Source organism: Mytilus edulis, chromosome 1 (genome assembly GCF_963676685.1).
Source record: "Mytilus edulis chromosome 1, xbMytEdul2.2, whole genome shotgun sequence".
In the NCBI taxonomy this organism is placed as follows: domain Eukaryota; kingdom Metazoa; phylum Mollusca; class Bivalvia; order Mytilida; family Mytilidae; genus Mytilus; species Mytilus edulis.
Window position 1 is genome coordinate 119,267,829 of NC_092344.1, and position 16,356 is coordinate 119,284,184.

The 16,356-nt window shown below is 32.5% G+C and overlaps 1 protein-coding gene across 1 annotated transcript in view; it reads left to right on the top strand.

Moving 5' to 3' along the window:
• LOC139503186 (intraflagellar transport protein 172 homolog) overlaps window positions 1–16,356 on the top strand; it is a 40,572-nt gene that overhangs the window by 17,634 nt on the left and 6,582 nt on the right. Inside the window, exons 29-46 of the mRNA XM_071292931.1 lie at window positions 1,190–1,325; window positions 2,121–2,237; window positions 4,048–4,190; window positions 4,383–4,541; window positions 5,335–5,515; window positions 5,951–6,060; window positions 6,340–6,475; window positions 7,758–7,856; window positions 8,190–8,299; window positions 8,958–9,021; window positions 9,496–9,582; window positions 10,693–10,809; window positions 12,351–12,461; window positions 12,816–13,031; window positions 13,598–13,657; window positions 13,894–13,992; window positions 14,424–14,577; window positions 14,916–15,007. Of these exons, the coding sequence (XP_071149032.1) occupies window positions 1,190–1,325; window positions 2,121–2,237; window positions 4,048–4,190; window positions 4,383–4,541; window positions 5,335–5,515; window positions 5,951–6,060; window positions 6,340–6,475; window positions 7,758–7,856; window positions 8,190–8,299; window positions 8,958–9,021; window positions 9,496–9,582; window positions 10,693–10,809; window positions 12,351–12,461; window positions 12,816–13,031; window positions 13,598–13,657; window positions 13,894–13,992; window positions 14,424–14,577; window positions 14,916–15,007 (2,191 nt within the window). The remainder of the gene's footprint in view (window positions 1–1,189; window positions 1,326–2,120; window positions 2,238–4,047; window positions 4,191–4,382; window positions 4,542–5,334; window positions 5,516–5,950; window positions 6,061–6,339; window positions 6,476–7,757; window positions 7,857–8,189; window positions 8,300–8,957; window positions 9,022–9,495; window positions 9,583–10,692; window positions 10,810–12,350; window positions 12,462–12,815; window positions 13,032–13,597; window positions 13,658–13,893; window positions 13,993–14,423; window positions 14,578–14,915; window positions 15,008–16,356) is intronic.

Here is a 16,356-nt window from a genome sequence, read left to right on the forward strand (position 1 = left end):
CCCATTAAACATGATAAAAACTGTAGATTGGTTGGTGTTTAATGCCATTTTCTTCACTATTTTACTAATTTGTGGGGTGAAGTTTTTATTGGTGTTGAAAACCAGAGTGCCTGGAGAGAACCAACTATCTTCTTAGAAAAACTCATAAAAAACCTAGAAGTTTCTGTTCAATTGAAAATAATTGAAAATAATTTTTATGGCTTAAAAATCTTAGTTTATACTGACTTTCCCATTTATAATTTAACTCATTAGACCCCAAGAGATTTTTGGAAAATCAGGCATTTTTAGAAATTTGCAATCATATGCAATCATATTCAAATTATGTATATTTTCTAGTGTGTATGACCCCACCCCCACTGAAAAATTGTCACTTTCAGTCTATTTTCCGATTTTAAAACAACCTTGAGAGGTGAACATTGACCAGACTGTATGTCTTTGTCATTCAAGTATAACCCTATAGTTACAGCAATCCATTCATGCTATCTGGGAGTATATGGGACTTCAGTGTGTCATGCTGAGGAATTATTATTGTCAAGTCAGGTCTACCTAAATGTCCGTTTTTACGGATTTTTGACAAAATGGTGACCTAGATTTTACAGACTAGATTCCTATTGGCAATATTATACCTCTTTGTGTTCCTGTACCACCTATGCATGCATTTATGATAATAGTTTATACCTACAGTCACTACCAGTTACGTAGTGGCCCCATCAAAAGATGCCCACCCCCACCTGATTTTGGCTACTTTTCACGTTTTCCAATTTTGAACTCTTAAAAGGGTTTGAAAGTGCCATATTTTCATAAACAGACATCTGAGAAGAGTTTTTTTTGTAATTTATTTTTATTTCATCTGAAAATACACCAAGCAATGTGATACATAAATATACAGATAATTCATAATACATCTGAGAAGAGTTGATGGAGCATAAACTGCTTGGCTGAAGTCCCTGCTATCATGACAGTTCAGCTGGGGCAGTTTAAAAAAGTATGGAGGGTCAAATGGGCCATCAAAGAATGGTTGTCGCCATCATGCATTCAGGCGGGATTTGGGGCAAAGGGGTTAATGTTGCATTGAAAGCATTGTAGAGTCAATCCATAGACTTGAAATTGCTGATTTTGCATATATATATAAAACACACTTGACCAGTGAAGGATATTTATTCAAGGATTCATTTACTTTCTGTTTTAGATTGTATGTGTCTGTCCAGGAACCAGATATGGCCATTACTATGTACAAGAAACATAAGATGTATTCTGACATGATCCGTCTGGTGAAAACATACCACCCAGACCTTCTACAGGACACACATTTACATCTAGCTGTAGTGAGTTATATAATATCTGTATTCTGACATGATCCGTCTGGTGAAAACATACAAGGCCCAAGACCACAATTAATGACCCTGCTTTTCGTTGTCCACATATAGTTCCTTTTAATTAGAGTGTATTTTTCCTTATTTTTTTTTTCTTTCCCTTCCTCACTCATTTCTTAGATTTTTTTGGGTGGAAATGAAAGAACAGAGGTGAAATCAATTTTTGGATGTTGTATTTAAACTGATTTTGATATGGAATGAGTGATTAGGCCAAGTGCAAAAAGGTGATATTTACAGTTTTCGGAACATCTCTTGACTTGTCATGTGTATTGGCTAAATTTGTAAAAGTGATTGCTTCAATTTTTTTGAATTTTGGATATATATATTTGGACTAGTACTATACATAACACACACATAAAATTTGACAAAAGTGCATGGTGCAATTTTTTTAATGATACAAAACGTTATAAAGAACTGATAGAGGAATTAATAGTGGTCTGTGGCCACAACCCTGACCTTCTACAGGATACACATCTACATCTAGCTGTAGTGAGTTATTTGATATCTTTAATGGAGGTCCTCCAGATTTCTTCAATAAATCAATCCATAAAAAAATCCATTTCCATTCTTAAAAACTTAAATCTTGTGGGAAAATAATTTTTACTGAAATGAAAGATAAATCTTCTGCCTTCACAGAATGCATGAAACATTTTGTATGTTAATTTATTGGATTTTTTTATAAACTGACCAACTAATTACTTGATATGTTAAAAACAGTTTGAAAATTTTAATTGTTTTAACTTGTAGGAACTACAAAGTGAAGGAAATCTCAGACAAGCAGAACATCACTTTGTAGAAGGGGGAGACTGGAAGGCAGCAGTCAATATGTACCGATCACAGGATATGTGGGATGAATCTCATAGGGTGAGTTGTTAGGGAGTCAGTGTGTACAAATCACAGGATATGTGGAATGAATCTCATAGGGTGAGTTGTTAGTGAGTCAGTGTGTTCAGACTACAGGATATGTGGGATGAATCTCATATGGTGAGTTGTTAGAGAGTCAGGGTGTACAGGTCACAGGATATGTGGGATGAATCTCACAGGGTGAGTTGTAAGGGATTCAATATGTACAGGTCCCAGGATATGTTAGTGAGTCTGTGTACAGATCACAGGATATGTCGGATGAATTTCATAGTGTGATTTGTTAGTGAGTCAGTGTGTACAGATCACAGGATATGTGGGATGAATCTCATAGGGTGAGTTGTTAGGGAGTCAGTGTGTACAGGTCACAGGATATGTGGGATGCATCTTATAGGGTGATTTGTTAGTGAGTCAGTGTGTTCAGATCACAGGATATGTGGGGTGAATCTCATAGGGTGAGTTGTTAGGGAGTCAATATGTACAGGTCACAGGATATGTGGGATGAATCTCATAGGGTGAGTTGTTAGAGAGTAGGGGTGTATATATAACAGGATATGTGGGATGAATCTCATAGGGTGAGTTGTTAGGGAGTCAATATGTACAGGTCACAGGATATGTGGGATTAATCTCATACAGTGAGTTGTTAGTGAGACAGTGTGTTCAGATCACAGGATATGTGGAATGAATCTCATAGGGGATTATTAGGGAGTCAGTATGTACAGGTCACAGGATATGTGGGATGCATCTCATAGGGTGATTTGTTAGTGAGTCAGTGTGTACAGATCACAGGATATGTGGGATGAATCTCATATGGTGATTTGTAAGGGAGTCGGTGTGTACAGATCACAGGATATGTGGGATGAATCTCATAGGGTGAGTTGTTAGAGATTCAGTGTGTACATATCACAGGATATGTGGGATTAATCTCATAGGATGAGTTGTTAGTGAGTCAGTGTGTACAGATTACAGGACAGGTGGGATGAATCTCATAGGGTGAGTTGTTAGAGAGTCTGTGTGTACAGATCACAGGATATGTGGGATGAATCTCATAGGGTGAGCTGTTAGGGAGTCAGTGTATACAGATCACAGGATATGTGGGATGAATTCATAGGGTGAGTTCTTAGTGAGTCAGTGTGTACATATCACAGGATATGTGGGATGAATTCATAGGGTGAGTTCTTAGTGAGTCAGTGTGTACAGATCACAGGAAATATGGGATGAAGCTCATATGGTGAGTTGGAAGTGAGTCAGTGTGTATTGACTAGAGGAAATGTGGGATGAAGTTCATATTGTGAGTTGGTAGTAATTCAGTGTGTATAGATCACAGGATATGTGAGATGAATCTCAATGAGTCAGTGTGTATAGATCTTAGAATATATGGGAGAAAGCTCATAGATTGAGTTGTAGTGAGTCAAGTGTGTAGATCACAGGATATGTAGGATGAAGCTCATAAGGTCAGTTGTTAGTGATGTATACAATGATAGATAATCATTGTTTGTTGCAAAGAGAAGCTTAATGCACAGGGATAATTATTCTATATATCCTAACCGTTTTACAACATAAACTCCAGAGTTGTTTAATATAATTGATACAACTTGCAAAACTGCTAAATCAGTAACTACTTATTGGATTAAGCAATTAAATTTTGCTGATAAAAACCTACAGTATGGGTTAGGTAGGGACATCTTTGTTTCCAAGTGTTTTGTCTACTTACTGGGGGTTTGAAAGGACACTTGAGAAGCAACAACTGACAGATGTCCCATCAATGGACCAACAGAGGATTGTAGTCATCTTATCTAATTATTTGTTGTAGGTTGCTAAGAGTGCTGGTGGAGCAACAGCAGCCAAACAGGTGGCTTATCTATGGGCAAAGAGTCTTGGAGGAGATTCTGCTGTTAAACTTCTCAATAAGTTTGGGTTGGTTGAAGCTGCTATTGATTATGCTAGTGAAAATTGGTAGGTTTTATAAATTAAAATGATATTTATGCCTTGAAATTTGAATAAAACAATTGTCATAAGCTGACTTGCTGGCAATAACCAGATTATCTATTTTACCTCGTTATTCCTGGACTATGAACTTTTGTTTTTTATTATGTATCTTGACTGGCAACAAAGGTAAAATTGACTTGTTTTCTGTTGTATTTTCAGTGCATTTGAATTTGCCTTTGAGCTTGCTCGCCTAGCAATGAAGAACAAGTTGCCTGATATCCACCTGAAATATGCCATGTATCTTGAAGATGAAGGAAAATTCCAGGAAGCTGAAGATGAGTTTATCAAGGCAGCTAAACCAAAAGAAGCTGTTCTCATGTAAGTTAAAAAACATATTAACTCCAGACTCAAAATGTCTTAGAACATAATACTTTTACCTATCCATAAGTATGTTGGCCAATCATCACTTGTTATTGCATGGATAGCACCATATTTTGTTTATCAGATTACAAATTAGGAAGAAGTTTTCCTATGATCTAAACCTAGGAATAGTGTAATTAGCAGAAGAATCTGCAGTGTAGTGTGTAGTAAGATGATGTGGGGCAGGCATAGTAAAGTGGGTACTAAATTTGTGTAACTAACTCCTACAGTTTTCAACCCAGACCTTGAAACTTCACAAATGGAAAATTGATCGCACATATGTTGAAGTTGTGCACCAGCTATTATGGAATTGTTTCAGTTTGGTTTTTCTTTTTCTTTATTTTCCCAAACTTTTGAACTTTTGCAAAATTTATGAAAGAAGGTACAAGTTTTTTTTTTTATTTTCTTCCCCTTCATATATTTGCAATTACACTGTAAACATTCCAAATTGATAACTCACAAATATTGCAATCCAGGTTTTCTAGACATACATGGGTTGGGTAGAATATAAAGTTTGTACCTATTTGTGTGTAATCAATTCCCAAATGTATAGTTTTCAACCCAGATCTTTGAAACATTACAAAATTTGCAGTCCAGTACGGTTATTAATCTTCCACTATGGAGGTGTTTTAAAAGATTTTACCTCCTTTTTCAATTTAAATGTATTCTATATTCTCTTTGTTTATAAAATTTAAAAAAAAAGAGATCCAATTATACCTGTACATTTCACAATATTTTCTATATTAAATAGGTATGTTCACAACCAGGACTGGGATTCAGCTCAGAGGGTAGCAGAGAGTCATGATGCTGACTCAGTGTCAGATGTATTGGTCGGTCAGGCAAGGTTTGCTTTTGAAGAGAAGGAGTATGCCAAGGCTGAGTCATATTTACTGAGGGCACAGAGACCAGAACTTGCTGTGAAATATTACAGGGTAAGTGTAGACATATAATTTTTAGGAATGTACCAAGGCAAGGCCGAGTCATATCTACTGAGGGCACAGAGCCTGAAGTAGCTCTCAAATAGTACATGGTAATTGTAGAGATAAGAGTTCTAAAGGAAATGGTCAAGACAATAGGTTGATTGGTTTATCATATAAAGAATTACAATAAAACACATAAGTTAATATCTATAAAAAGTGAAGTACTTAACAAAGAAGACTTTAACATTCTAACTAATCTTTCTTCAAAACATATATGACATTTGGATCACACCAGTGAGCTATAGACACAGTTTAATAGACATTTATCAAACAATAGGGTTCAAAAATGTAAATAGATCAGTATGTGTGAAAGATCTAACTTGTGATAAAGGATGTGTGATGTTCTAAGTTTGTGATTAATCAATATGTATATTATGATTACCACAGGAGTCTGGCATGTGGCAGGATGCCTTACGAGTGTGTAAAGAATATGTTCCCCACAAATTACAACAACTACAGGATGAATATGACAGAGAGATGACATCCAGCTCTACTAGGTAAAATATTTCAAATGATGAATGTTTAGAAATTCTAATCTATTTTGTAGTAAAGAAAGGTCTGCATGTACATTCTTGCTTTTAATTTCATATTATGCCATTTATAAAGAAACACAAATCAATTTAGAACATATTTTATTTTATACCAGAAACGTCAAAAACAAAAATATAAATTTGCCTGCCTTTTCTTGTTTAAGTTGGATTTATTCTTTATGCTATTTCATTTTATATTGAAATTTATTTTGAGACATGTATTATAATACATTTTGTTTACTGCAGTGGATTAGAGGCAATGATACAACAGGCAAGAGAATGGGAATCCTCTGGAGAATATGCCAGAGCAGTGGAATGTTACATGAAAGTCACTCCAAAACTCACCAGTGATTTAACTGTCATGGAAAAATGCTGGATGAAGGTAAACTGTCATACAATGTCATACAATAGAAGTATAGATTTTTTAACCATTTTTTTTTAATTGGATTTTGCTATGAGAGATAATTTATTCAAAAATGTTTTGAATATTAGGCATTAATTTAAAATAGATGATACTACAAATCAGTCAGCTTTTGGACCATTTTGTAAGTTATGTGCAGAACACCTAACCTGATTTTACTTTTTACTAACTGAAAGTAATTGATAATCTATAATCTATAAAAAATCTTTCAAAATAAGGCTTAGATTATGGGAGGAAAATGATAATAAAAATAATTATCGTTATTTTGTGCATTTTCCCTTTGATCTTTTCTTGTGATAATTTTCATATCATGCTACTCGCTTGAGATGGAAATTATCGCTAGAAACTAAGGAGCCATATGGCTTTTCTAATGAAATTGACATGAAATTGACACCGTCGTCACAGGTACAATAACGATAACCAGATTATCATTGGGCATCTCAACTTGACTGCTTTTCTCGCTTTCGCCGCGACAGGCTCAAGCGAGAAAATCAATTTCATTGAGATGCCCAATGATAATCTATAAGTACTGTACATAACCTTTATTTGATGATAAGATTTTGAAAAATTATACATTTCAGAAAGAACTAAGAAAATTTGTTGTATATTAATTGAAGTGTCTTATCCTGGTTTTAAATTCAACAAGAAATGTTCATTTGAATACTCAGCTTTTTGTACTTGATTGCCTCTGTTTTCAAAATTCATTACTTTTATACTAGAGGTGTCAGACCACCAATTACTCCCTCCAATTTAGAACGTATGTAAAAGTAGTCCTACTTTGACACAAAATAGTGCTTTTGATGTCATTGTTTACTTAAACTAACCAACAAATTTGCAGAAATGAAACTTTTGGTGAAAGGGAAATATATTTAGACCATTTTGAACCAAAATTCACTTATCTATGAGTTTGCATTAAAAATTCAGGATTAATGCGCTACATAGTACACTAATTTAAGATTTCCAGAAAACCGGGAGTTATTTTGGTAGTACCTGTCTTTTCAAAATCAGAAATTTGTTACAAGACTTTAAACATTGGTTGAAAATTGGCATGTAGGATGGTGATACATGTACAATTCAGGATATACCTGGTTTCCTTGAAGTTAAACTTAAGGTAAAATATTTAGAAAGCTGTGAAAATTGCAAAATTTGGTTGAACAGATAGGGATTTTTAATTGGTGGTCTGACACCTAGAATAAGAAATTGGAATAATAAATTTCTAAATATATTTAATATCTATTTTCAGGCTGCAGAAATATCTATAAAATTCCTTGGAAATGAAAGAGCACAAGCTGTTGTAGAAAATGTCGCTCCTAAAATGGGAGAACATAGAAAGTTTAGCCAGGTAATAGCTGAATTCATTAGACTTTCATCATTATAGGAGTTGATCTATGCTTTATTTAGAGTATTAATAGATTTTTGTCCAGAGATATAAGAAGATGTGGTATGACCACCAATGAGACAACTCTCCATCTAAGTCACAATTTGCAAAATTAAACCACTATAAGTCAAAGTATGGTCTTCAAAACCGAGCCTTGGCTAACACTGAACAGCAAGCTATAAAGAGTCATACTTACTACAGAAATATCATTGAAAAAAAAAACCAATTTCCTCCTTAGTATAATTATCCATGTGTTTTTTAGTTGATTTTTTACAACATTATTGTAAACCATTTTAGGCAGCCGAGTTATACCTTACAGTTGACCTAATTAAAGAGGCTATAGACATGTTTATTACTGGAGAAGAATGGAACAAGGCCAAGAAAGTGGCAAAGGAATTAGAACCAAGGTAAGCATATCATTTCTTAATAAAGTAGTGCCTAACATTTACAAATATTTACTTAGAGTGCCATAAGGCAGCTTTTAAGGTCTTTGTTACTTGATTTTCTTCCAAAAAAACACAGCTAATAATGTGGTAACTAAAGTAATAATAGAAGAGACCTTAAAAAGCAAACAATGTACTTGATACATGTTTATTGATAGCTAAATATTTTCTTGTAAAATGTGAAACGGTTTGATAAGTCTGATATTGGGATAAAGTACAAGTTTCCACTCTTTTCAGACAGTCAATTAATGGATGATTTTCCCTGCCAAAATGTAGCTCAAAAATCTTACTTTTTATTATCTGAATTTTCCACTTGTGCAGTATCCTACTACTTGTACTGTTAACACCTTTTTTCTGAAATCTACAGATCTGAGTCCTTTATGAATTAGAGGTATAAAACATGGAATGCTTTTGGATCCTATATCATGATAAGTTTCTATTCTAAATCTTAAAAAACAGAGTTTAACATGTCTGATTTGCTTGTTTGACACCATTGTAAGAAGTTGAACTTGTGATTCACACATGTCATATGTCTACACTGCCATTCTATTAGATACATGAATGTATGGCCATATTTGATGTATTAGTCACATATATTTAAAGATGGATTGTTTTATTACAGATTAGAACAGTATGTTGATGAAAGATACAAGAACCAATTGAAGGATCAAGGAAAGGCTGATGTGGTTAGTTCAATGATATCTTGTTAAATCTACATTGCTTAAGCATTTAAAGATTAAATATAACAAATATACTAGAAGGTGAAATGTTGATAAATATCTTTGTTAAATTGTATTCACAATGTGAGATATGTAAAGTTGAAACTTTATTATTGTTCACTGCAGTAAAAAAACTCGTCATAGATACCAGGATTAAAATTTTATATGCCAGACACACGTTTCTTCAAACAAAAACTGATTAGTGCTCAAATAAATAGAATTTAATAGGCAAAAAAAAAGTATGTAGTTGAAGATCATTGAGGACCCCAAAAAAAATGAAAAGGTTTTTTAACCTCAAGTAATATTCAACCTCATGTAGGCTGAATAATTTTTTTTTAGCCAAAAGCTATTTTAAATAATTGATGATTGGCTAAGACAAAACCAATAACAAGAGAATAGAGTTAAGAGTTGTTATTACATATTGATGTGTTTCTGTTACAGCTTGCTAATGTAGATGTCGTTGGAGCATTAGATATGTATGTGGAGAAAGGTGAATGGGAGAAATGTCTGGAGGTAGCTGCTAAACAGGTAATATCAGGGGAGATAATTCAGGTAATATTAGGGGAAATAACTCAGGAAATATCCAATATAGAGGGAAAAATTAAGCAAGGCCAGAAATTGTGGAAGATAAATTGTTAATATCACATTAGAATAGATACATTGTAAGCATGGGATAATGGCTATGAAGAAAAATCGAACAAAAAATCAATTTATTCAAATTTGTTGCTGTTTTTGCCAGTGGCAAACTTTATAAAACTTAATGAATTTGTTTCTAATCATATTGCCCAAAGATGGTCCTCATGTGCAAAAAGTGTTTCTTTTTCTTGACCTGGAAGACCAAGGGATGGTAATAGATAAGATGGGTTCAACTGCAGTCTGCATGTAGAATGGACCGCAGTGAACACATTAATCACAACAGCTCTTAGGTTGGAGTGAAACTGATCTGGGTACACCAGTCTATAGAAGTCATTTGCACCAAAAATCTGAAATTTTCCATTATTTTTTTTCGATTTTTGACTGCAACTGGACATGCAACTGAAAGTAGTTGTTGCCTATGCATATTTCAATAGTTAACATGATCAGTAGTGATATGCCTTTTGGTTTACTCTATTTGTAAAAGTTTTAGGCCTCAAAACTTTATTTATCAGATCTCAAAGGGGAGCCCGACCTCCAGTTTTGGAAAAACAGTTTTGTCTGATTTCGATTTTCGAAGTTGGTATTTGAGCTCAAAATGATCATTTAAACTGAGAAACATGACAATAAATAGTGTAAGATTGAGGAAACATGCATACACTTCGAAATAAATGGCATTACATTGACCTCAAAATGTATGGATTGCCATTGGAGCCAATAACAGTGTTTGGATACGGCCGTAAGATAAATGTTAAGTAGGATAGAAGATTCCTTAAAATCACCATGATATCATCATTCATATGTTTTCTGAATACTTTCAATTTTTATTAGATTCTGTTTTACAAATTTGCTTACTACAACTGAAATTTTTAAAGAAGTCGTGACATTGGTTTTGTAGTTTGATTGTAGTGTTCTACCAATCTCATGTCTATTATAGCACAGATTGTTAAAAAAGTGTTCATAATATTCTTGCCTTTATGTGTAGCTGATGTATAAATTTTGTAGAATACCAAAGTTCTACACAAATATGCTGCTCTGTATGCCACTCACCTGATAAAGAATGGAGATAGTAGGCAAGCCCTGGATGTGTATGTACGATATGGAGCTCCACCATTCCAACAGGTATAGTCATGTGATATTGTCATTCAACAAAATACAGCAAAATAGTATTGTATTAGTTAACAGAATTTAAAATAGTATTCAGATTTTTTTAATGGTCATAACTATTAACAAAATTTTGTTAGATCAGGGACAAAACACAATAATAAAAAATATATGGCAACAGCATCACTTAACAATGCAGCAATGTCACATTCATGTCAATTTATCAATGAAATGCAGAAGTTATTTATTACAGTGCTTATCTAGTGACCTTTAGGGTATCACAATAGCAATGGTCAAAACAGTTTACCAAATTGCAGTTAGATTTCTTCTCCAACTAACTGATCAACTGGTAAAATGTTTTAGCAGATTGCTCAAGTGAAATGTTGTTAGTATGAAGTGAGTGCTGTGAAATCAAAAGTAATACTTACCATCCAGATCCAGTTAGTTGATATCTTTGTCATTTGTTTCAAACACAAAAATGACTTACTATAGTATGAGTCACTGAATAAGAAGGTCTAATTTTGACATGGAAACTTCTATCATAAATAGATTTTATAAATGAATAGTTCAAACCATTGTTTTGTAGATGTATATTTTATAGCTTTGTCTTCTAAGACAAAGTTATTGTGTAATTATGATTCGTATTATATTTTCTATACAAATTACTGATCTGCTGGCATTAAAGGGAAATAATTTTTATTGAGTTATTGTACACTAAAAAATTAATCAATAATACCTGGCTCCTGATTTTGCCTACAATTTTTTTCAAAATTTTAATCATCTTAAAAATAAATTTCATTGTTTCTTTTCAAAACAGAGGATAAAAGTTTAATAATCATAAAAGTAATGTTACAAACAAATTAAATGAGGAAAGTTGATATTTGTCAGACAAAAATTGTGACAACATTTTGCTGATTTTCAGTAAGGTAAATTATTTCCCTTTAATGGTAGCATATAAGTAATTGCTTTAGAAAAAAAAATCCAAATTACAATTATGAACTAACTTGTTGTTGGAAAACAGAGCTATTATTATAGACTTACAAAACAATGTTTTCAACTATTTATTTATAAAATCTATTTATGATAGAAGTTTCCATGTCAAAATTAGACCTTCTTATTCAGTGACTCATATCATAGTAAGTCATTTTTGTGATTGAAACAAATGACAAAGATATCAACTAACTGGATCTGGATGGTAAGTATTACTTTTGATTTTACAGCACTCACTTCATACTAACAACATTTCACTTGAGCAATCTGCTAAAATATTTTACCAGTTGATCAGTTAGTTGGAGAAGAAATCTAACTGCAATTTGGTAAACTGTTTGAGCCATTGCTAATGTGAGACCCCAAAGGTCACTGGATAAGCACAGTAAATAGAACAAAATTGCAATGTTTAATGTGTGTAAAATATAAAAAAAATATAACAGTTTATTAAGTCAAATGATTTGAGTTATTGGACATAAACTTCAAATTTTTAACTTGTGTAAACTTAATCTTTATTGAAACAAAGAATGTTATTTTTATTCTTAGAACTGCTATGTTTTCTTTATTTTCAGAATTTCAACATATACAAGAGGATATTTAGTGACATCATAAATTCCAGAGATTTAAACCGTCCAGAAGCTTACAAAATTTGGGCAGATCTTAGAGATGTGATGTTTGATCTGGTATGCTTTTATTTTCTTATGAAGATTCCTTTAATACTTATAAAAAATAGTATGGATTGCAATGCAGAATAGAAAAGTCCTCCTAATATCAGATATAGTGAAAAAAAATATATGTTTGTTTAGAGATAATTACTTGAATAATGTTCTTATCTTTAAAATATACCAATGTACCAATATATGGTACTTTCATCGGGTAATACTATATCTTGATTTAACAATATTACTTTATGATAAATATAGAATTCTTAAATAGCTTTAAGTGAAACTTGATATTATTTAAAAGCTTTTATATAGTGTAGTTTATAACTGAGGCAGCTGTTTAACCCATATCTATTAATAACACATATATTTCAGTGTGAAAACATGTCAAAGTCATCTGATGCTAACTCACCACCTCACCAGGAGTTTGAGTCAATGTTACTCATAGCACATTATTACGCCAACAGATCAGCAGCAATGGCCCAGAAATCTCTTGATTCTATAGCTGCTAAGTTATCTGTCTCTCTACTCAGACATACAGATGTTATACCAGCAGACAAGGCTTTCTTTGAGGCAGGAATGATGGCTAGAGTAAGTCCTACAAATGTTTTATGTTTTTATAAACTTTTGGGTGAAATAACAGGAATTATTATGACTTCTGAAAGAATAAGATCTTTTTTTAATAATATTTTTGTTTGTGTCGTTAGGGAAAAACCCAGATTGAAGATATGTTCTTCCAATTTGTTTTCCATGGATGTTAGAGAAGATTTGTAACAAGATGTTTTTTGTAATTAACAAATGAACTGAGATTGTGACTCTTTAGGTATTGTTCTTAACTGTAAGGAGTATTTATAGATTTAGGATATACTGGTATATGTAAATTCAAAATTTATTTTAATGTATTTTTAATGGGAATAATGCGACTCTTTGAGTGTAGCAATATTAAGATCTTCACAATGATATTTGATGCATAAATGTAGCTTTTCCTGAAATCGCTATAATGAGGCACATTTTTGCTCTTTCTTCAAAAATCCTTGCCTACAATTAATTTTGAGTTTACAATAGTGTACTGCTATAGTCTTCAATGTTCTAGTTTAATTAAGTAATTGTATTTTCATTGTTGTGCTATATCATGTAATATCCATGTATTTTTTCAGGCACTAGGTTGGGAGAATATGGCATTTGTGTTCCTGAACAGATATCTAGATATATCAGAGGTAATCACCTTTTAATTATATTTTTATGTACAAAAGTATTCTCTTGTTTTTAATAAACAGTTTAGCAATCTGTTTACCCACAAAATATAATAAATTTGTTGTTGAGATTAAAAAAAAATTCCCATTTGTGTAATGAAGAATATTTCATATCAATAAAAACTATTAGGTTTTAACTACTTTTAATTGAAGAGGACTTAGTTCAATTCTATTTAATTAATACAATATTTGAATTACAGGCTATAGAAGAAGGATCATTAGATATGTTAGACCACAGTGATTTCCAGGATACAGATATACCATTTGAAATTCCACTGCCAGAGAAAGCTCATCTCACGGTACATTTATTTTTTTGACAAAAATATTCCATTTTGATTAATACTTCATAATGGTACAAGTGATACTGTAAGCCTTTCTGTATGATAAGATGTAGTGTATAGTGTTTTGAAAAAGATGAAATCTGTTTGATTTTACTATTATCTTTACCATTAGAAATAATGTCAATATATGAATGAAATATACCAGAGGAACATTCAAACTCGTCAGTCGAAAACATAGTGATGACACCATGGCTAAATAAGACCTACAAACAAACAATATTTATTCATATATTCTACAGCTATCAGCTGAATAAGATAATGTTTATATCATCGTGTACCCGGTTTTCGAGCAGGATGTATGTTGACCCTTGAAAATGATTAGATAACACATATTAGAATTTTTTTTTAAAGTATAAGATAATCCATGTTATATTATTTTCTGTATTCAGAGTCAGCAGCATGAGGAGGTTAAAGAATGGGTCCTGGCTGTTTCCATGGATCAGAAAGTTGAACAGATTCTCCCTAGGGATGAAAGAAATTGTTACGAGGCATCCCTTTTAGCTCCAGATACTGGCGTTAAATCCTTACCATGTGTCATAACAGGTTAGTATGGACCTCTTAAAAGCTGATATATCAAATATGTTACTGCCAAAAGTCAGAAGAGTTTTGCTTTTGTAATTGTAGCATAAGTGACTAGTAGTAGAGGCTTTATTGCAGGTTATTAATGCAAAGCACACATTTATAATAAATCTGTCCGAGCATATGTATAAGCTAAAATTGGATAGCATGTCATAAAATTGTACACAGTATATGTACATTTTTACTAGAATTAATCTAAACTGAGATTCCTTTTCTTTGCTTTTTTATTTCCAGCATATTGTTTTTGCATACTTTAAAATTAGTGAAAAAAAAATCTATAAATATTTACTTTGTACTTCTAGGTTATCCAGTACTAAGAAACCAAATGGATTTCAAAACACCAGGACATGTAGCAAACAAAGACGATTGGAATAAATTCCTTATGGCAACAAAGGTAAAAAAAAATATATATATATATATAGTGTATAAAAATTAAAGTTGAACATTTATCAGATTGCCTAACCTAATTTTCTAACAAAAACTATTTGGTATGTTTATGTTGTGATATCAGAATAGAGTTGAAAATAAAATGCATTATCAATTTTATGTAATAAACCGTATGAATTTTTTACTCCAAATAAAAAAAAAAGTTTTTGTCTATATATATCTGCATTTGTAAAAAAAAATCATATTCTTTTCAAAAAGTTACACCTACAAATGTACACTACTCCAACAAAAACTACACCTACAAATGTACACTACTCCAACAAAAGTTACACCTACAAATGTACACTACTCCAACAAAAGTTACACCTACAAATGTACACTACTCCAACAAAAGTTACACCTACAAATGTACACTACTCCAACAAAAACTACACCTCCTACAAATGTACACTACTCCAACAAAAGTTACACCTACAAATGTACACTACTCCAACAAAAACTACACCTACAAATGTACACTACTCCAACAAAAACTACACCTACAAATGTACACTACTCCAACAAAAGTTACACCTACAAATGTACACTACTCCAACAAAAGTTACACCTACAAATGTACACTACTCCAACAAAAGTTACACCTACAAATGTACACTACTCCAACAAAAACTACACCTACAAATGTACACTACTCCAACAAAAGTTACACCTACAAATGTACACTACTCCAACAAAAACTACACCTACAAATGTACACTACTCCAACAAAAGTTACACCTACAAATGTACACTACTCCAACAAAAGTTACACCTACAAATGTACACTACTCCAACAAAAACTACACCTACAAATGTACACTACTCCAACAAAAACTACACCTACAAATGTACACTACTCCAACAAAAGTTACACCTACAAATGTACACTACTCCAACAAAAGTTACACCTACAAATGTACACTACTCCAACAAAAGTTACACCTACAAATGTACACTAATCCAACAAAAACTACACCTACAAATGTACACTACTCCAACAAAAACTACACCTACAAATGTACACTACTCCAACAAAAACTACACCTACAAATGTACACTACTCCAACAAAAGTTACACCTACAAATGTACACTACTCCAACAAAAGTTACACCTACAAATGTACACTACTCCAACAAAAGTTACACCTACAAATGTACACTACTCCAACAAAAACTACACCTACAAATGTACACTACTCCAACAAAAGTTACACCTACAAATGTACACTACTCCAACAAAAACTACACCTCCTACAAATGTACACTACTCCAACAAAAGTTACACCTACAAATGTACACTACTCCAACAAAAGTTAC